The 22,715-nt window shown below is 41.2% G+C and overlaps 1 protein-coding gene across 1 annotated transcript in view; it reads left to right on the top strand.

Moving 5' to 3' along the window:
• The window catches only part of AFF3 (ALF transcription elongation factor 3), a 371,256-nt gene that overhangs the window by 209,382 nt on the left and 139,159 nt on the right, over window positions 1-22,715 (top strand). The window contains exons 5-7 of the mRNA XM_054163057.1: window positions 5,063-5,149; window positions 11,287-11,323; window positions 17,360-17,411. Coding sequence (XP_054019032.1) covers window positions 5,063-5,149; window positions 11,287-11,323; window positions 17,360-17,411 — 176 coding nt within the window. The remainder of the gene's footprint in view (window positions 1-5,062; window positions 5,150-11,286; window positions 11,324-17,359; window positions 17,412-22,715) is intronic.

Here is a 22,715-nt window from a genome sequence, read left to right as displayed (position 1 = left end):
ATCATCTGTGGAGAGACAAAATACTGTGAATCAAAAACTGGCTGCATGAGCGCAAGGAAAAAGGAAGATCAAGCAGTCAGTTTTCTTAGTGGCCTAATGATAAGTTTTGGTTTTGGCAGTAAATGAACAGCAAGAGAATACATCTGACTAGATTTCAACTCTAGATGATAGTGGCCTCCCTACTTTTTATTAATGGCAATTTTTCTGAATCAGTTCAGCCATTCCTGGTATCATGTGCCACACAGCAAGGCTGATGGCACTAGATAAATAGCTTTGCTTTAAGTCCAGAGTGAATACTACTATTCACCTCTGCATGGTACTTTTCCTGAAAAATTACCTGCAAGCTAGGGTTAAAAGCCCCAAACAAAACACTGCCAAGCCATCATTAATCCACAAGAGTGTCTTGTTACTTAATTGTTGCTGCGGAAACTGAATTTGAAGTAAGGATACGCGATACTATATATATCTTTATTTGAAGGTTTTCCTTTCAGTAAGAAGAAAAGCCAAGCTGGCACATGGACTGAGATTAACTAGGCTTACACTTTTATAGCTTGTAAAACTGGACATTTGTGTATAACTGCTGAAAACTGTTTTACTATGGATGTAGACAAGGAGAGTTACCATACACATGTGAATGAGACATGTCATCACTACCACCTGCAAAGACGTCAGTGTGAAACGCAACTACTGCAGCTCTCAGTAGGAGAAAGCTCTGTTTTCTACAAAGGGTCTCAGAGCTATCCCTTGGTCTTATGTATCTGGCTGCAGGATGAGGAGGGCATTCATTGTCATCTCAAACAAGCAGTCCTGCAGCTGGGCACAGGTGCTTATCTACATGCATTTTAAAAAGGTCTTGTCAGTTCCTGCTCTGATCAAGAAGTCTTCTTTTCCCTAATATTGGACCCCAGAATGGCTTCTCATTTAACATTGTTGTCCAGGACTTTAAGGTTAACTTAATGAAATTTAGAGAAATATCTAAACTGGTTTTAAATCAGACCATTATCTTATAGTGACTGGAACATTTTCTGGTGCCAGGTTTTGTGGATCTATTTTTTGGTTTGATTTCATGCTAAAGGTTAATCCTTGCTTTTTTCTTTTCTCTTTATAATTTTACAAATCTTTTCTGTCAATCAATGTTCTAACACCAATTTGAAGGTGCCAAGGATCGTAATTACGCTTAAATTTCATCAGTTCATTTGAAACGTTGTTTTCAGTCCAGTGGATGCCTTATGCCAATGCTGCCAATCACAGACTCCAAAGACAGACAACTTAGCTCAACAGAAAAGAGAAGCTGTGTGTGAAAGTTTATTTTAACAATGAAAGATGAGTTCTTTCTATTTTGGTAGATAGATAGTTGCTGTTCGGGTTTACATTTTCAAGAATTTCACAGGATGTACTAAAATGTGATATAATTGTACAAAACTACTAGTGCTTCTGACCAAATATATCTAGATGGAGTCTAAAATCATGAGATGTGGCACACGGGAGCATACTCAGGATTTGGTTTTGCCTGACCTCACAAAATTGATGTTTGCTGGACCCCTAAATCCTTTCTCTTGATTTCTGAGATTCTTTAGCCAGATATGGCGACGACGGAGGTTCTTGGAATCAATACGGCTGACCAATACGATCGGTACTGATCCTTTATTGTTCCAGTATTGCAGGCCTATGGCGCAGGCCTATGGTGAGAGCATGGCACAGTAAAGCATGGAAGGAGAGGAGATAGGACAGGCAGGAAAAGAAGAAGAAAAAGTGCGTAGCAAGGGAAACCACAACTTATATAAACTCAGGGTGCCTTGTTGGCATGGACTCATTAGTCCCCTGTGAGCGACCACACATCACACTATTGTAGATTATTGGTCCAACTACGGATGACACGCGAGGTTTGTTGATGCAGGTGCATGTCCTGTTGTCCCAAGATAACTTGCTGTGTTTCTAGCTACCAGCGTCTTGTTTCAGTTACAGTGCTGCAGGCACAGCACTGTTTTGGCATACTGGTAGCTGGCTCTGCACTTCTGCTGAGCATGGCCTACCACCATGTCAGGCTCTAGGCTTGCACTGCCAGGTTGCTCACACCACTCCTAACTGTCATTCCCACAAGATTATGCTCTTGGCAGCCAGAAGGAGACTGTGCACATGGTTTAATGTTTGGGTTTGTTAATTACTTTTTTTAATTACTACATTTAAACCTTACTACTCCTTCGCAGTGAGAGCCTGTGGTTTGGCTTATAGTTGGACCTGATGATCTCAGATGTGTCCTTTCCAACCAAGGCAATTCTATGATTCTACGATTCTGTGTTTTTCATGTTAGTTTTATGATTTTTTTCTTCTAATTTTCTTTTATTTTATAGTCATCCTAGTTATAAAGAATAGTGATAAATACACCATATAATCACAACTCAAAATATTACTCTAGTACATTCACAGTTAGATATTCCTGAAAATGCCATTTATTAACCCTGGCAACTGTCAGTGGTCTTACTAAATCTTTTGTGTAACTGTAAGGTTTACCTCAAATTTACATTATGTAGAAAGCTTCAGTATATACTAAACTCAAAGCAAAAAGGGAGAAGAGAAGCTAGTTGGGGGGGGGGGGCGGGGTGGAAAGAATACCTTTAAGGCCATTTTTCATTGAAGTGTGGATGAGAAATAATCTTGGGGAAAAAAAGAAATTAAAGAGTTTGATGTGTCAAAAAAAAAAGGTCACCCTTATTTTTAATCAGCCTGCTGGTCCTTTCCCTGGATGAAGGCATCATTGTCAAATTCAGGCAGGCAAGGTGGGAGGGAAGAGCTCTGCCACTGTAACATATTGGTTCCTGCATGGCATATAGCAGACTTCTCAGAAGATGTTTCTCTGAAGGTGACAGGGAGGGTCAGCCACCATATAACCTGGAGAAACTGCTTCTTGAGCAAATGGAAATCATAGCATATTTCACAAGTAGGATAACTTCAGGTCAAAGCTGCCAGACCTTCCCAGTCCGTCTGCCCCAATTCTTCAGTTGACAGAGATAACCTAAAGCTTTGCCCTTCAGAAGAAAGGGACACATCATTCATTCCTATGCATACTTTTGGGCTCAGCATGACAACTCGTAGGGAAAAACACTGTTTGGGAATGGTGTTTTACTGGTGAGAACACCTTCAGTCTTTATACATAACATCCCATTTTCTAAAAAGTAAGCAAGTGGTCCTGTAAAGAGAAGAGCAGAGAAAAGCAGATGAGAAAGCAATACCACTTTAGATCACAGGCTTAGGATTAAACATCCATGGTGCAAATCTCCTTTTCTTCAATTTGTTGTCATAAACCTTTACTGTTGGAATATTTCTCAATATCTAATTCCTTAATCTTTCAAAAACAGTAGCATGTGTGCCAGGTGCTTGTAGCAAACAGCAGCCTGGTTGCTTGTGTTTGTTGTTGCCAGAGTTTAAAGAACTTACTTTATATTAAAGATTATTATACTGCTATTGCTGGCACTTATCAGATAAGGAAGGCATAAGATGAACAATCTGTCTCAAAGAACTGAAAAGCAAGGAATTCTGATACTGAAACTGCAAGCCAGATGATGCACTGATTAGAGGCACGCAAGTAGATTGCAGAAGTATAATAAATCATGTAACTTTTTAGCCTCAAATAAAGTAAAAGAATGCCATTTTTATTAGGAAATAAACTGTTTATCAAGAAGGCTTTAAAGGTGACATTTATTACTAGTAAACTGTGTTCAAAGGGTTGATCCTTTCATTAGCAGAACAGAGACTTTCCTCTATGTAAAAAAGCCTCAACTAAATCCATGCTGGGTCAGGATGTCCTTCCATCAGCGTTAACAAAGGATGGGCAAGAGACTCAACCACATCTTTTTTCTAACAAGAACATTTTATTTTCTCTTTAAAAGGGAATGAGTCATGGAAATATAACTCCAGTATTATTTTGGGACTGTTCATGGATCTCAGCATGACTCCTTGGAATATCACTGAGAAACAATTCCACTCAGCTAATGGTATCAAAACCCTGCAAAGCATCTGTCAGGCAAACACTTGATTGTGTCAGCGAGCCCCCTGCTTAGTCAGGATGTTATTTGCTCTTCAGCTCTTGAAACTTGTGGGCCAACTCTTCAGGGTTGTCACACTGTGTGCTGCTTCTCATGTTAATTCAGTTAAGTTACTGAGTACCAAGTATCTGGTTGGTGGTGCTGAACACATCAAAAAACATGTCCATCCTTTAACAGCTTGCACTAGAGAGGAATGTGAACCTACTCTCTTAACAGATTTCTTGACTTAAGTGTTTAGTTTACACCTTCCCAAAAGCAGCCTTGCTGTGGAGACCAACTTATTCAGGATTGAATGATAAAGGTACTGAATGTGTGTCTATCTGCCACCTGAATCTGTGCCAAGGATGACTGCATACAAGCTGTGTCAAGCTCTGTATGTCTCTTAGCTATTAAAAAATGTTCTTCGAAATGACATAGAGGGGAGATCAGTGTGGACTGCAGCACACCTTGTGTAAGGATTGCCACATATCTGTGTCCTGCAAGGCACAAACATGTTGCAGTTAGGATCTTATTCAATTCTTTCACAATGATAAAGGTGATTTTAAGAATTAACCACTGAGCAAGTGTTAAGCATTTATCATTCCAGTCTTGTCTACAAAATCTATTTTGTGATTAGTACATAGTGTTACTTGGTCATGAACTGAAATTTCTGTTCCCATACTACAAAAAATGTTCTTTTGTTGGTCTTACCAGCCAGAATATGGTGTATGATTAAAATGTGCTTGCAGATTGTCAGGAAAATCAAACATCTTGCACTTAAGATGCATTAACATTCAGGAAAATGCAACAGTGCTTAAGAACTACTCTCAAGAGTCTGTGATAAAAATCAATGTAGCTCGTGTATTGTCTAGATTATATGTAAACTGGGCATTCCCTAGAAGCTGCAGTAACTTAAATATTCCACTACCCATGCATTCTTGCTACTGATATAGTGATAGCAGTATATATACTGATATACTGTCATTGTCTCATATTCCATTGAGTTTCTAAATAGTTTTCTGTACAATAATGTTTTTCAGGAGATGACCCATTCTTGGCCTCCACCATTGTCAGCTATTCACACACCAGGAAAGGCAGAACAAAGCAAGTTTCCCTTCCCAAGCAAGGTAAGACACTCAATATGATGTAGAACCATGGTTCCTGCACTTCAAAATATATCCTACATGAGTCTTGACTAAGCATGTGAAGTCTCTGGGCTGACGTTGGTGCTGTGCTGATAACCTCAGAATAGAATCATAGAATCATAGAATCAACCAGGTTGGAAAATACCTCAGAGATCATACAGTTCAACCTATTACCTAATACCTGACACGTCATGACTAACTTAACCATGGCACCAAGTGCCACATCCAGTCCTTTTTTGGATACCTCCAGGGATGGTGACTCCACCACCTGGGCAGCACATTCCAGTGACAAATCACTCTTTCTGTGAAGAACTTTCTCCTCACCTCAAGCCTGAACTTCCCCTGGTGCAGGTTGAGACTGTGTCCCCTTGTTCTGATGCTGGTTGCCTGGGAGAAGAGACCAACCCCCCCACCTGTCTACAACCTCCTTTCAGGTAGTTGTAGCCAGCAATAAGGTCTCCCCTGAGCCTCCTCTTCTCCAGGCTAAACAATCCCAGCTCCCTCAGCCTCTCCTCATAGGGCTGTGCTCCAGACCTCTCCCCAGCCTCACTGCCCTTTTCTGGACACGTTCAAGTGTCTCAATGTCCTTCTTAAATTGAGGGGCCCAGAACTGGACACAGTACTCAAGGTGTGGCCTAACCAGTGATGAGTACAGGGCCAGAATGACTTCCCTGCTCTTGCTGGCCACACTATTTCTGATGCACGCCAGGATGCCGTTGGTCTTCTTGGCCACCTGGGCAAACTGTTAGCTCATGTTCAGCTGGCTGTCAACCACTACCCCCAGGTAGTGCTTGGCTGCTCTCCAGCCACTCCGACTCCAGCATGAGTGTGCCAGTATCCCCTGCCTTTTGCCTGCTTACAGCCTCTGCAGGGCTACACAGTCTTGTTTGCGTATTTCCTGCCATACTGTGCGGGGGTCACAGGTTCCTCACCACAAGGCAAAACTGCAGGTGTCCCTGGTGGGATGTCGAGATGTGGTGCTTCCTTCTGTAGGCATATGCTGAGGCTCCACACTGATACCTCAAGGCATCTACAGCTGCTGCAAGTCAAGAAACTCCTGCTCTCATCCATTGCACCTGCTTCATCTGGCTTCACGAGCTGAGATTTTTGTTGACACTACTGAGGTTTGTGAGGTGGACTTTACTAATATACTGGGCTCTGCAGCTTGGGGCTGAGGAATGGACGTATATCCCCTGCCACTTGTCTAGCTTTGGGGCAGCTTTGCTAGAGAGTCAGTCAGCCCAGCAGCATGATGACCAGATGGGCCACAGAAGTATTTCCCAGGGCAGTATTTGATGCCTGGTCCTTGAAGGCCCCTGGTCCTTGAAACCAGCTCCGCTATTGTCTGTGTATCTCAGGGAGGATGGAATACAGCATGGTAATGCTCATCACTACAAGCTTGGGGAAACCACAATATTTATACTTGGTAAGTCAGGAGGGAATGAAATCAACTATTCTATGCAAGAGCCAATAAAAATTTCACACTATATCAGCATATACTGTTTATATGCCACAAGCATATTTCCTGAATTGTTCAAGCTTGAAAGATGGTATTGATGCATTTTATAGTCCTACTCCTCTTAAAGCAAGCTCCTTTGGTAACTTTTAAGTCTGTCTCGCAAAATTTAGTACAGGGAATAATTATAAATGCAAAATCAGGAAACCTTCAGCATTTGCCTACAGTAAAACAGCTTTTCCATGAATGAGTGTCATGATTTTGAAGCACCAGAGGTGTAAGCCAAAACATCTATGGCATATTATGACAGAAAAGAAAAGAAAACTACTCATTGTCTATTTGCTCACTGAAGCACACAGCTGGTTGAAGGTGGTAGGCAGGTTAGAGGTTTGTTACATTAGAATAAGTCCAGTAGGAAATAGGTGGATCAACAGCTTACAAGCAGATGAAGAGCCTACATATGGATGACAAAAATGAAATGGTGCTTGCAGCTCTGCAGTGCCTGCCATAATTATCACCATGCAATGTGCTTGCATGGCACATGCACAGACATTCATGGGCAAGGCATTCACCTATCACCGTAACTGTGTGGCCATCATGAATGCACTTCCTTACAGCTACACATATTGTGATAAACAGAGGAACAGGAGAACCACAGACCATAGGCCAAGATATGTGAATGATGGTTGGTATTGACTTTCTCATCTTCTCCGCAGAGCTGCAGAGGCATTTCAGAGATCTACCTTTCAACTTTAAAGAGTCTTTTCTATGTGGTTTCCTTTTCTCTTACCAAAGTAGAGTTTCTATTTTATTTAAGCTTAGGATGGTCAAGATTTCATTTAACAATCTATGAGCATACATGCATATGAGCATATATACAATAACACTACAATTAATTGTGGTTTGGGTGGTCCACATGGGCAGAAATTAGAGTGCTTTGTGTGAGACGGGGAAGAAGTACCTAACAAAATTCACCAGCATCCCGGATTAATGCAGGATTACATCCTGCATTACTGGCCATAGATCCTGTTAATTTTAGACACCACCTCTATATTAAAATAGCTTACAATAATTTGAAGCTAATTCCGTGGCTTACTCTGAACCTGTACAGTCACAGACTTTAGAAGACATTTGCTTCTCAGGCTCTGAAATGCAGAGAATGTTTTCCTGTTTTTTCAAACATGTTTCTGAAACATCCATAAGCTAGGTATTGCTTTTCACAAAGCACGGTGTGTAAAATCTCTATCGGATCTTACAGAGAATGTCTCCATAACTCTTAGAAAGCTTTCCCACAGGTAAGCTATGTAGCTGTTCCAACTTCTTAAAATCTAAGGACTACATCAAACTATTGTGGGTCACACATTATTCAGATAAATAGGCCTGTCAGTTAAGTAGTGGCCAAGGCCAGCAAAGAGGCTAAAACTCTAAATTCAGGGCATCAGCTTCATCTCTTAGTTCCAAGTGATGCATGGTAGCATGAATTCATTTTCAGTCTTTATGGCAGTGTTGAGAGATCACTTTAGTTCATTTACAATGGCTTTTCCAGCCAGAAAAGCAAGTAGGCTGCAATCCTTTTTAACAGAAGATAGTTCCCAAATGTAAAGACACTCATCATTTGGGGAATGAGAAAAAAAGGAGCTTTTGGGACTCCTGCCCTATTGCAAGTATGCACATCATCCGTCTATAAAAACTGAGCATCTTCATCATTAGTTCCCATACATTCTTTTAATCTGCAACAGAAGTGATAGGCTTGAAACTTCCTAATTAGACTATTAGAGTTGCAAAGGCCACACCAACTATAGCTAGAATAGTTTTGAAATCAGTCTAGTAATAAAAGCTAAATAACTGAAGTTTATGTATCACAAATACACCAGAACTACATAGTTGACCCTGCAAGTGTGGATGTATCCCTTTATGTAATTACATGCTTGTGGATGGGAGGGTTGTATGTGCATATGCTGTAACTGTATATTAAATCAGACCTCATTAATATGGAAGGTCTGCATTAATGCACAAGAATGAAGGGGAAGTCCAGATCAGGTTTGACACGTGGGAGTGGTGCCCAGTAGGTTTTCCAGGACAGTGCTGCTGGTAGAGCACATTTAGGGAACTGTCCTTTATGTAATAGAGGGCATAAAGTTAGATTTTATCCTTAACTTCAAATTTTCTTTCTCTGGAATTAATTTGTACTGTTGAAATTACAAGGAAGGGTCAATAACAGTCTCTATTTCTTGTTTTTCAAAGCTTAAGGATAATTGAATCCATGTGTGATGTGACAGGCTGTGTGCGTTTTCCTTTCTCCTGTCTCTGTCACACTTTGTTATGTACAAATTATTAGGTATTATTGGACTGTAATTTTATTTAAAATATCCTAATAACTAAACTTTAAATGAATCATTAAATTTGGTAAAAAAGAGCTCTCTACTCTTTTGCAGGGATAACATGCGGTTATTTCTTCTGCGTGCTTTGCTCTCCTTGGTTTTTACTGTGATTTCATGTCTTGACAGTTTGTTCAGGTGTTCAATTTCTGGGTACGTGCATGTGATATTACGGGTTCAGCCATCATTTTGTTATTTGAGAATTAGTTTATGCACTCCAGGAGAACTGGTGTCTTTTCACAAAGCAATTGGGTGGTGATTCTCAGCAGAAGCTACGTTATCATAGTGAAGTTATTCTTTACTTGCTTAATTAACTTACTTTTTCCCCCCCCCCTTAACAAGCTGCAGTAAATGCACTAGAAAATAATCTCCAGAAGCAAAGACTTCACCTGTGGTTTTTAAGTTACATAAAGTTGCACTGTTTTCCTGCCTCACTGAGAGCATTCTCTGTTTCACTAGGAAACTTTTGTATTAGCCTTTGCTATTAAGAACAATTTGTTGAGAGTCGTGACATTTTAGAGAATCGGTTAAAAGGAGAAGTGAAAATGTTACAGCGCACATGTTGTGCTAATGTCAAATGTGAAGTTATGCAGAGCCAATGGCAGAGATAAAATTGTGCTAGGCAGTTACAGGAGAGGGAGCATGCTTCTGGAGCTTGATGAAAATGTAAGAGTGAGCAAGATCCTTATGTAGCAGTTTCAAACACTCTTACAAACCTGAGGGTATTTCCATCAAAATTACTGTATTCCCCAAAACTTTTCTAGATATAGAAGTTCACTATTCAGGAAACTGAACGTGCTCTAACAGCCCACTTCTATGGACAGCCTGGTTGGCTACTAAAATAGCTTTTAAATTCAAACGTACATGTTGCCATCACCACTGCAAGCTGATTCTGACATCTTAAGCTTATATTCAGTCACCAGAAAATGAACGGGTTCGAACAGCCCCTCATCAGAAGGTTCCACAAAAAGCTGAGGCAATCTGTCAAAAGTAGACAATATTGAATTCTTGAGAAATTACTGTCAGCATGTGAAACGTGGTACAAATCTTTCCATACTCCTAGCGCTTGCCCAAAAAATGTGATGTCTCACATTTCAAGTCTGCAGGAAGGCAGTGAATTTCAGACGTGTATTATAGCATAAAAAATACAGATAAAGCCATGCAGTCTGGAGAACCTTGACTCCAGAGCAAATGGTGCAGAGTGAGGGGATTTGACTAGCTGAGCCCTTGAGATCCCAGTTCTTGTGGTCCAGCCAACCTCTATTCAGAGAAGCCAAGAAACTCTTGGGGTCCTGATGTTTTTCAGGCCCTCAGCTTCTGAGTGACTCAGCAGCAAAATCTTACCTCAGCCAAGCTGGAGCATCCTTGAGCTCTCTGGGGACTTGCACTTTCTTTCCTGATGAGCTGTGTATTTGGCTCATTACCCAGCTTCTGTGGACTAGGGATCTGGCCCAGTGCCTCATTCCTCACCAAAAATGATTCTGTGCATTGCTCTTGGTGCCTGGCCTCTGAGAGTGGCCTCTATTGCAGTTGTAACTGCAGCATGTACACAAGGTGGTGTTCCTGTGCGTGTCAGGGTTATTCAAAAGCAGAGTTACATGCAGGACACTTTCCCTGCTGTTATCCATAGCAAAGAGTTCTTCTTTTCCTTATTTTAAATATCATTTTGTTGTCACCTATATTTGTATTTCCCTTCTATTTATAGTTTTCTTGTTTGTTTTTATGAGTGCAAACAAATTCTGTGGGTGAAATATATGAACATTTGCACAGGAGGAAAAAAAATAGTTAATTTATTGCACCATATTCATAGATATTGTGACTGTGATAGAAGGTTGGCCTTGTAACCTCAGGGACTCAGAACTGAAGTCTGTATTCCCATTCTCCAGTGCCGTCAATATCAACATGTGAAAAGGAAAGATCAGCTGTGCTACTACCTCAAGAATCCAATGGTCCATGAAAAAATATTGGTCTTCCCTCTGTCTTCTCATCTAAACTTGTAGAAGATAATAGCTGAGTTTTTGCTAATCAATAAATGAATAGAGAGCAGGACAGTTGTAATAGCTATACAAGGAATTGTACCATTAACTGTTGCTGTGAAATAAGTTTACTAGCCTTAGAATTAATGGATTTTTGAAGAAATATTTGGTTTATTCTTGTAATTGAAAATTACTTTGAAACTGAATGAACAATTAAGGGTGCTGTTTGTATTGTTAAGGTAACGTTCAAGCAAGTATTGCAGCTAAAAATTGCCCTACAAATAACATGTTTTTCTGTTATTACTGTAGGAGTCACAACAGGGATCTACAGGACACAGCAATACAAGTAAGTACTAACTCATTTTCTGGCTGCATTGGGTAGAGATGACAAATGAGTATGAAAAACAAGTGATTGATAGAGCCTCAGCAGGCAGTACTTGGTTATGGTCCTATGTGGAGAACAGAACTGAAGCGTGACCATCAGAATGTCATCTCTTTTGGTGGACTGGGAAGAACAAAAAGGTTTTGTTACGTGGACATGAAAGACTGAAAGGACAGAAGAGTGGCTTTTTTAGAAAGTCAGAAAAGGGCTGACCTAGTTGCACAGCCAGACTGCAAGAAAATTCTGCAGGAAGACTTACTATCATTTGTCTTTCACAGGCCATGGTATATTTTGTGGGTATTGCACAGTAACGAGCTACATAAATTCTGCCAAACTAACACCAAATAATGTCTCAAAGACCATATGGCTCTGGGTCTTTTTGGCTCACAGTGTGGTTAGGGGAATGATGTTTGCCTGTGTGGCTGCTGGTTGGGGCTTTTCAGTAGACTCCAATTTACAAATCATGGTGTAGATCAGCATCACTTTAATTACATTTTGTTATGGTAAAAAAACTCAGCAGCTGTTTTGAAAGGAAAGATTGAATTGTTCTGTGAAACAAATTATTAATCCTCTCCCCTGACACCTCTGACTGTTGTTAATGTTGTCTTGCATATTAAAAATACATGATCCTATCCATCTCTCAACATAAAATCCTCTCAACCAAAAGAACTATTTTGCTAGCTTCCTGACCTGTCAGCCAACATGGAGCCCTGTTTGCAAATTACAGGGCTGTGACTGAAGATGAAAAATGCCCTGAGCTGGTAGGTAGGGCTTTGAAAGTAACCGGTCACCCACTGCACGAGGGAGAAGACATCCAGAGAGACAAGGCTAGGAGATGTAGGCTATTAAAACAGTGTGGCTCTGCGCTGGGGAAAGGTCAGCATGTGGAAGACAATGTTGTGAAGAAACATGCAGTGGTGTCACTTAATTGCTGGCATCAGTTTGATATTGCTGTGAGTACCAGCACTAAGGAAATAATAGAAGCCAAAGGGGATGAGGTTCTGTCAGAAAATAATGAATACAGTAATGGGAGATGGAAGCACAAAAGGGCTATAATAGAGAGGGCTATGCAAACACATGCAGAGTCACAAGCGTGACAAACACACCAGCTGAGCTGAGGGCTTCGTAGTGACATCAGAGGCCAGAGTGTTTGGCTATCTTTGGTCATAGTTTCCTTTTGAGTATTCCCTTCTTTCAACACCTGAATAAAATACGGTGTTCCACAGCTCTAGTGAATGCTGCCTTCCTGTGGATTGGGAAATGGGTTCTGCTTCCCCACAATTTTCTACTGCTTCTTACTCTGTTTGTCTCCAACCTCACTTTACTTCCATTTCCCCCATCAGCCCTCACACACCACAGTACCTCCAGTTTCTTATCTCTTCATTCATCCTCCTCAGCAAAATTAGTATATCTTTGCAACTGGGCTGGAGTTGCACTTGGTACTGGCTGACTGATGGCAACCAAACCAAGCAACTGAACCCATGCAGAAACATTTTATTCATTTGTGGCAAAAGTTTAAGGTTGCCATTTTTTCTAGTGTAGTCTAGGGAGTTTGACTACTTCAGACACCTATACTCCTAAGAATCCCTGTCAAAGTGCTGGAAGAAGACATCAAATAAAACACAGAATGAAACATAGACTTTACCAGTCCTGTTTGTCAAACTCAAAGGAAATTGGGGAAAAGGGGAATTCAGATGGGTGGTAGGTTGACCTTGGCTGGACACCAGGTATTCACCAAAGCCACTCTGTCATGGAAGATAACATCAGAGAATGCTCTAGGTTGGAAGGGACCTTTAAGGGTCATCTAGTTGCACCCCCAGTATACAATGAAAGGCTCATGGGTCAAGATAAGGACAAGGAAATTACTCAACAATTACTGTCATGGGCAAAACAGACTTGGGAAGTTGCTTCTACTCCAATCAAATTGGAGTAGAATTATGAGAAATAAATCTAAATCTTACAAAAACACCTTACTCCCATCCCTCCCTTCTTCATAGATTCAACTTCATTCCCAATTTTTATACCTCTTCCCCTGTGGCAACACAGTGGGACAGAGAATGGGGTTTGTGGTCAGTTCATCACATGTTGTCTCTGATGCTCCTTCCTCCTCATATTCTTCCTGTGCTCCACCAAGGGGTTCCTCCCATGAGAGGCAGTCCTCTGTATGTGTGTCCTTTCCATAGGGTATGGTCCTTCAGACACAGAATGCTCCAGTGTGGGTCCCCTGCCAGGCCACGAGCCTTGCCAGCAAACCTGCTGCATAGTAGAGTCCTCTCTCCATGGGTCCACATGTCCTGCCAGGGGCCTGCTCCAGTGTGAGCTTCCCACAGTTTCGCAGCCTCTTTCAGGCATCCACCTGCTTTTGCTGCAGATGGGCATCTGTGCCACTGCTAACCTCCATCAGCTCTTCCAGCAACTGAAGTACCTCTTCCATTCTTTCTTCACTAGCCTTGGTGTCTGCAGAGTTGTTTTGCTGACATATTCTTACTCCTCTCTCCAGATGAAGTTCCCATTGTATATTTTTTTTTCCCTTCTTTTTCAATATGTTATCACATAAGCACTACCACTGTCATTGGTGGGCTTGGCCTTGTCCAGCATCAGGTCCATCTTGGAGCTGGCTGGCATTGGCTCTTTTGGGCATAGGTGAAGCTTCTAGCAGGTTCTCACAAAAGCCACCCCTGTAGCCCTACTGCTACCAAAACCTTGTCATGCAAACTCAATACACTATATGAGGAAATGCTAGCAAATGGCACTATGTGGGAAAGACATCGAATGGTCCATGTACTGAGTTGTCCAAATGCACATCTTGAGAGTCTAAATCATCTGGTACTGCCCATTGCACCATGTCTTTCTTGGAATGGATCTTGAGGCTGTCACCTGCAGTGGTCTTTCACATGGATAATATTTTCATTTCTCTCATCTTTCCCCCCACAAGGAAATCAAAGCATTTAAGAACTATAATTGCTGAAGTTATACTGCTTTGTCATCATAAATATTTTCTCTCCCAGTTACTCAGAAAGGGAAACTTTACCTGGTTCAGCTGAGGATTAACCTGAATTTCAGCTCAGAGGATAAAACTCCTCTGACCACCTACTCTTCGATGGGAAAGTCCTACAAAAGTTCATTTGACATACATTTTGAAGTGAGAGAAATCTGGGCACATCTCCTCTGGTTATATCTAAAAAAGATTAAGAGGGGTGTTGTATGAGATGAGTTAGAAACTAGCAAAGAACTCCCAGCTTGGTAGCTAAGGATCTGTGGACTGATGATTTCTACCATGTGTCTCTGGAGGCGTTTGTGTGCATACACACACCAACACACAGGCACACACACACTCACATCCATACCCATTTCAAAAGACATACAGTGTTTAGCACCTGAAATAAAGTGTGTTAACAGCAGTCCTAAAGCCAAATGGATAGCATATACTTTTTTAGTTTCAAAAAGACTGAGAAAAACAAATTATTACATGAATTTGCCCATAAGAAGAAGCCAGAGATAGGAAAGATTCATCAGTTTGGCAAATGCCAGCCTCCCACAATGGTACCTGCATGCATTTGACAGGTTACATGGAAAAGGGAAAGCAAAGCTTAGTCTGGCCAAGAGTGAGTTTGAAAAAACCCAAGTTGTTCTGATAGGTAATTCCCTTTTACATATGCTTATCAAAAAATCTTATCTGTGGCATTTAACTGTGCTTAGTTGATACACATTTTTTAAATTTCTATGATTCAGTCAAGTGAGAACAAAGTTGGTAAGAACTGATAATGCATTAACGGCCAGATTTTCTACTCTGATAGGCTGGACTGATGCAGTTCTACCATCTGTACAGAATTCATCCTCCTCCTCTTCACAGAAGTATGTTAAGTGACAATTAGCATAAAAGCAGCTGCAAATGTAGGGTAATTCATTAATATCTACTTTGGCTAAATCATAGAGATTCCCTTTTCTCTCTCCTCACAGTACTTATATTGTCTCCCTTGTTACTGCATTAACATACACTGCAGAAAGTAGAACTGATGTGAACTCTGCTGGCAAAGCACTGAGGAATCCATATGCCCTCTCACACTCAAACTAGTGTTCATGGTAATAATTAATCACTTATAAGAAGCCTAAATTACAAATACAAAATCTTTGAATATATGCCAACTGTTACTGTTGGTTTCTTGTTCCAAATTACCATAATGCAGATGAGCTCCAGGGCTCCAGGCACCCTAAGGCTGACAAACATACACTAGCAACATCTTTCTAGCCCGTAAGTTCATCTTCTGGATATACCTTCTGTGGTCTTTGCTAAAAATTAAATGTGATGTACAGATTGTAAAGTGGATGTATTCCATACTGTGTGGATGCTCCACTTATGCCTAGATTTTAGGTGCCTTTAGCTGTCCTCCTGCAGTAAGTGCTTAGCTTCCCTAAAGCTCCACAGTGAGGCATTGGTGGTTTTGAAGTCATATGGAGTTTACATCTGCTTCCAGTAGATAGCTGTCTACAGCAAGGGAAGGACACTGGTAGCAAATCCCTGCTTTGTCTGAAGGCAGCAGCAAGTTTTCCAGAGGTTCCTCTTACAGCTGTTGCTGGCACCTCAATGTTGTATGGAATCTGATTCATAATCATAGCATCATAGAATTGTTAGGGATGGAAGGGACCTCCAGGATCATCTAGTTCCAACCCCCCTGCCATGAGCAGGGACACCTCACACTAGATCAGGTTGGTCAGAGCCACATCCAGCCTGGCCTTAAAATCCTCCAGGGATGAGGCTTCTACCACCTCCCTGGACAACCTGTTCCAGTGTCTCACCATGATTACAATGAAGAACTTTTCCTGACATCCAATCTGAATCTACCCATTTCTATTTTTGTTCCATTCCCCCTAGTCCTATCATTACCTGACACCCTAAAAAGTCCCTCACCAGCTTTCTTCAGATACTGTAAGGCCACAGGAAGGTCTCCTCAGAGCCATCTCTTCTCCAAATTGAACAACACCAACTCTCTCAGCCTGTCTTCATAGGAGAGGTGCTCCTCAACCTTCATTTACAGTAGCTGAAGATCATATCCTTAATCTGTCAAAATGAATGTGAACCAACACACCCACTGGCAGAATTGTATCCTAATCACTGCCTTACTAGCTCCTGCTGATGCTGTTTTGCTTTGTATGATAAAATTTCTGTTTGTGGAGAAGGGGTTTGGAACAGGGACACAGGGAAATTCTTTCCTCCATGCTCCAGGGTCCACTATACAGTATCACAGTATAACTAAGGTTGGAAGAGACCCCGAGGATCATCGAGTCCAACCTGTCACCACAGACCTCATGATTAGACCGTGGCACCAAGTGCCACATCCAATCTCCTCTTGAACACCTCCAGGGATGGTGACTCCACCACCTCCCTGGGCAGCCCATTCCAATGATGAATGACTCGCTCAGTGAAGAACTTTCTCCTCACCTCGAATCTAAACCTCCCCTGGCACAGCTTGAGACTATGTCCCCTTGTTCTGGTGCTGGTTGCCTGGGAGAAGAGACCAACCCCTTCCTGTCTACAACCACCTTTCAAGTAGTTGTAGAGGGCAAAGAGGTCACCCCTGAGCCTCCTCTTCTCCAGGCTAAACAATCCCAGCTCCCTCAGCCTCTCCTCACAGGGCTGTGCTCAAGGCCTCTCCCCAGCCTTGTTGCCCTTCTCAGGACACGTTCAAGTGTCTCAATGTCCTTCTTAAACTGAGGGGCCCAGAACTGGAATATATACCTGGTATAACTTGTGTCCTTTATGCAGCCCCTCCTGTGGAATTTCCTTGCTTGACATTTTCAGACTGTAAGTGACAAGTTAGGGTTGACTCATTGCTTTCAAATGATCCATAGTGCCCCACAGCCCTGTGATCACCTCAGCAGCAGCTAGCAGGTGTAGCAAGAGCAGTCAGTGTCCACAAGGAATACAGCACTGGCATGTCTTATCTGAGCAGTTTCTATGTTGATCCATTTCTGATGTCATTTTCTTCTTCTCTTTTAAAGGGAAAAGTGATGTAGAGCCAAAGAGTCCAGAGAAAAGTGCAACCAATACATCGTAAGTCACTTTTGTATTTAAGATTGGAGAAGGCAGATGTGTTTTTATGAGATTTGTTGGGCAAAACAGAATTTGTTTGTTTTCATTAAGATAAAGCACTTTCGCTGATGCTTCTACTAAAATGGCTTTTTAGATAATGACTAAACATTAATTATGCCCACAACTTTTGCATGCTAGTAAGTCAGGGATCTTCGCAAGTGAAGTGGCTCCATTTCATGCTGAATAGATAAGAGATTATTTTTGTGGGTGTGTGAGGCTGGCTTTTTCAACCTTACTTCAGCATTACCTTAATGCTGCTGGAGTTTGTCACACTTGCTAAAAAACATCATGTCACATATGCCTTTGATGTACTGATGTAATTTTAAAAGTCTCCAGTCTGCAGCTTCACCTCTGAATTACTTGAAATCCAATTACAGCTATCTCCAGTCTCTCACGATTTTGTTGATGTTTTTGAATTAACAAAAGAAGTCAAGAAATAGATAGGAACAGGCACTTGTAATATATCAGTGTCCACCTTCATTCTAGTGCAACAATAGAAGCTTTTACCATTTTTAACTCTAGTGTTCAAAGGACTAAATTGTTTTGCCAGCATAAACCAGTCTATGAAACAGGTGGGATGGAAGTTTAAAAAAATAATTAAACAATAGTGTCATTCTCTCAAACTGAGATAGATAAGTGAATTCCTGTAATAACCACCAGTGAGGAGCATTTTGAACTTCTGCAACACCATTCACCTTTTTAATCCTATTTGAGGGAGCGAAGTTCTTGTAACAGTCAGTCATGTGAATTTTAGAGTGAATCTTGCCCATAATTTATGTTTTCTGATTCCTGTTATTTAAATTCAGCGCATTCCATCAAGTGAATCTCACAAAGTGTCACCATTTGTTACATGTCCTCAAAGTAGTCACAGAAGGAGGTACAGTAGCAGTGATTTATTGTGGGATGTTTTGATTTCTGCTGCAAATATTCTGGAAATTAATCTGGAGGAAGATTTGACATGGTGTAAGGAATGGCTTGCCCAGATTGTGTTGTAGAATGTAATTACAGCATGTGAGCATATTTAGCCAAATTTATTAAATGAATTAAGCATTAGCAGCCTTATGCTTTCTGATAGCTGGGAATGGTTAAATAATGTTTCCAATAATTACCATTTTTAAATGTAATATTGCAGTAAAGACCAAAAGAAGAAGAGTTTTAATGCCATCTGGAGGTATTTTGGAGAAATGAACACGTGCATTTTTGCTGATATTTAGCAATATGTAAAACATAAGCCATCTTCCAAAGAGGTTTTTTCTAGATAGATGGTATTTTATTTATGTCTTTTCTTTATGTCTTCTCCTACACTGGGTTGAAATCACATAAGATCTCTGAACCCACGCAGGAATATGGGTTCAGAGATATACCCCAATATGTTTATGGTTTTGGTTTGAGACCACATACTACGTCATATGGTGTGGTGTGTTAGAGTCTTGAGTATCTAGATAGGTTGAAAAGTTCCTTACCTAATAAGATATCTTAGTACAACCTTCTGAAACTCTGCTGTCTACTAGTTATACTGTATGTATAATGCTTATCTTTATTGTATTTAGTGGATTATGATGCTTAGTATATTTAGTATATTAGAATGCTTATCTTTAAATTGTTACTATATGCTAAAGGCTATCCCACAGCAGACACTGGTTCTCAGAGCAATTTTTAAAAGTAGAAATTACTGCTTGCAATTGCAAAATTACTTCATTTGAGAAGCAGAGGTCCCTCTAAATTGAGAACTTGTTTGTATGGCAAAGGAGATTGGAGAAAAAGGTGGAGATGAGAGGAAGGCAACCAGCGAGTGCTGTGCCAGGAGGAGGAAGAAATGGAGGGGGATACAGCTAAGCAGGAAAAGGAATTGCAAATGCCAGATTTTCAGGAAAAGGTATGAAACTGAGAATAGTGGATGAGAAAACAAAGTCAAACACTGGAAATAGCAATGAAGGGTGAAAAAGCTATTAGCAAACTCAAATATATGTGTTACTGAATAGAGGGCTGAACTTTGCAAAACACATAATGTTTCTTGTAATCAGACTACAAAAAAGACAGGAAGAATTAAAGCAGCTTTTGGACTTTTGGATGGCAAAATTGTTCACCTGAAAGCTGTATAGGTGGTATTTTGTGAATGCCTTCTGTAAATATCCATAGTAGAGGTGGTAACTGTGGACTTCAAGATCTGTTTTTATTTGTTTGGAACTCAAGAATAATCCTTTAGAGGATCCTTGGGAATAACTTTGCAATATTTAACTTTGAGATATATTTCTTCTTTATGTGAGTCTTTGTGGCAGTTTAGGCTAAGTGCCTCCTGCTGCTGCCACACAAGATACCCCTCTGGTGTCATGGGTGTCCAGCCCAGTGGGCAGACACAGGAAATAGTGTATTTCATACCCATAATGTCCTGCTTCCTATAAATCCATCAGCAAGGTCTCACACTATCTTTCTTCTCTCCCTACTCCCATGAGAGATGCTTTCCTATCTGGTAATGGTGGGGGAGTATTTCAAAGCCTCTTAGGCCTGGCTAGGCCTAATGCCAGGAGGAGAAAAGGGAGGGGGCAGTCTCAGACCTGGGCAGCTGAGACTAGCCTAGCAGTGGGGGGGTAAGGGGCTAGAAAGAGCCCTGGGGTTTGGGGTGTACCCTCAGGAAATGTTTTGGGAGGCTTGTGGGTATGCTGTAAGGGACTCTGTGCTTTGGGTTTGTCACTGTGCTCGTAGCTTCTGTAAAACACTACTGCTTTTCCATTGAAATTTTCCATCACTTCTGCAATTCATTTGTGTGAGTCTCATTTTTCTGCCCTGGTGGGAGGCAAGAAAGGATCTGCCTGGCCTCAAACTGGGACAGGCTTCACCCTCAAATTTGCTGCACTGCCTTCTTACGTGTTGTACAAGGAAAACTATATACATAAACCTGCAATTACAGAAGAATTGACTTACACGTTTACTAAGCTAAGGAGCTTTAACTCGAAGAGATTTCTGAAAATGGTAACTAAGTCAAATGGTATTCCTGCTGTATTGTTATTAATAGTAATAATTGCAGTGGTGGTCTAGAGAAATTGTTGATGTCTCATCCCTGGAAGTGTTCCTGGCCAGGCTGGATGGGACTTTGAGCAACCAATCTAGTGGAAGATGTCTCTTCCTATAGCAGCAGGGTTGGAACTAGATGATCTTTAAGATCCATTCCAAGCTAAAGCACTCTGTGATACTGAAATGTTACAATGAAGTAAACTAACTCATGTTGATGTGTAGGTGCACACTGATGTCCCAGGTTTTTTTCTGCTACCTTCTGTTGAACCTTTCCCAGTCTTCTTCTCTTTCCCACCTTCTTGGACAGACTTTTACCCCTGGTTCTCAGGTAGTCATGAACACAGACCTTCTCTGTTCTTTTGGGGCTGTAGCAGCTTGCACCTGTGCACAAGATGCACAACCAGGACCCGCAGTGCATGTGTACAGGCAGATGTGTGAGTGCATGTGCCTGCATCTGTCTCCAGAAGTGGACATCCTTTTCCCCTGTGTACATGGAGATGAGCATGCCATTGCAGACCTGGATGCTCCTTTTTAGCACCCCTGCTAGAAGTTGCCAACTGAACTCCTTCAACACTTGAGAGAGGGAGCTGGCAGGGATGTGTAAGCAGAAAGGTATGTGAGGAGCATGAACACTGACAGGGGTCCCTGTGGATAGAAAAGTCCTGCACCCTCTTGTGAGGTGTCGCTCCTTCGAGAGTGTCCTGAGGAGTCCAGTTGGCAACTCATGGCAGGGATGTTAAAAAGGAGTGATATTGATGTAGCAGAAATGGCAAGTTCAGGCCTGAGCAGGAGAAACTGTGGATTGATTTTACTGTGAATCAGTGTTCCCTTGTGAAAATGGAACAAAGAGCAACAAAACAAGAAAACCCACAAAACAAGTCATGTGGGCCTAGATAAAAATAACAAAAAATACGAGGAAGAGCAAATTAATGTTTCTTTCTGACACATGTCTTTTTTATTTTCCTCAGGTATGTTACAAGCTGCACACTCAAGCCTAGCTTGTATGACTCAATGGCAGTTAATTCATGCCTGGTGCAGATTTAGTACCTCCATCCAAACATTATTTATGCAGCTTCAAAGGACAGGTTGATTACCCTCCTGAATCAGGCAGTGAGGTGCTTGTGAACCAAATATTTACATGAAGTCTTCCCTCAAGATGTTGCTCCTGCCTTGTCCACTGGGCTTCAGGTCTTCAGAAACAGATATAACCCTGTGACCTCAAGCCCTAGGGCCAAAGGTGGTACCAGTAACCTTCAAGAGTATATAAATCTAGAGTGCAGGATGCATGGTGTCCTGTTCAGAGGGATTTGGGTACAGTAAATGCATCATTCTGAATAGCATTATGCATGGTTGGGTTTTTTCCCTGTATTCATCAGCTCTCTAAACAGACTTGGTATGACATAGTTGTCCAATGATAATAATATTTAACATTAGGAAACTAGAATACTTTAGATGATACACATCAATTGATGCAACATCATAATAAAGCAGACAAATAAGGGCATTTTTTACAGTGCTAGAGACAACTAAGATGGATATAAGAGAATGAGAATGGTGCGAAAGCAGGGAGGAAGTCTGAGCAGAGCTGTGTCCTTTTGCATGGTATTCCTGTGGCCTTCACTGTCCCAGCATGCACAGTAATCGCCTGAGCTGGCACTGAAGAATTGCAATAAAAGGTACAAACAATACAAAGGTGTTAAGCTGTCTGCGGTCTTCCCCAGCTGATTCATGTTCCTTGTAATTGAATGCTTTTAAAGCCACAAGAGTTCTGGATTTGAAGAGGGCTTTTTGTTGTACTCAGCACAGATAACTCTATGGGTCATCTAGTTACACCTTCACTGAGCATTTCTAAACTCTTAGAACTGTTCAGAAATACCCAGCAATGTTTCATTCTTTTGGGTTTGTGATAAAAGGTTTGATTTTCAATGGTCAGAAAACGTTTGTGGATTTTGTTACAAACATCTAATTTATGTTAAAATCTTTTCTCCCCGTGGTATTACCAGCCATAGTCTGAAAGGTCCATATTAAGGATTGGAGGAAGGATGAAGGAAGAGTGCTCTCTTCTGTTCTTTAGTATTTTCAGATGCAAGATTATAGTCAGTCTTTGGCAATAATGATCCTTCCAGTAAACCTTGGAATGTTGCAATTAAAACTTGCAATTTTATCAAACTTTTGTGCAAGGAAAAGTGATTCCAACCAGTGTGCATGTTTCAGGGGACCTGGCAGTGTCATAGAAACTCATCCCCGAGCTGG

The sequence above is a fragment of the Dryobates pubescens genome, chromosome 7 (genome assembly GCF_014839835.1).
Source record: "Dryobates pubescens isolate bDryPub1 chromosome 7, bDryPub1.pri, whole genome shotgun sequence".
Taxonomy (NCBI): domain Eukaryota; kingdom Metazoa; phylum Chordata; class Aves; order Piciformes; family Picidae; genus Dryobates; species Dryobates pubescens.
The sequence above is the reverse complement of the archived record's forward strand: the minus strand, read 5'-3'. Positions and strand labels throughout refer to the sequence as shown.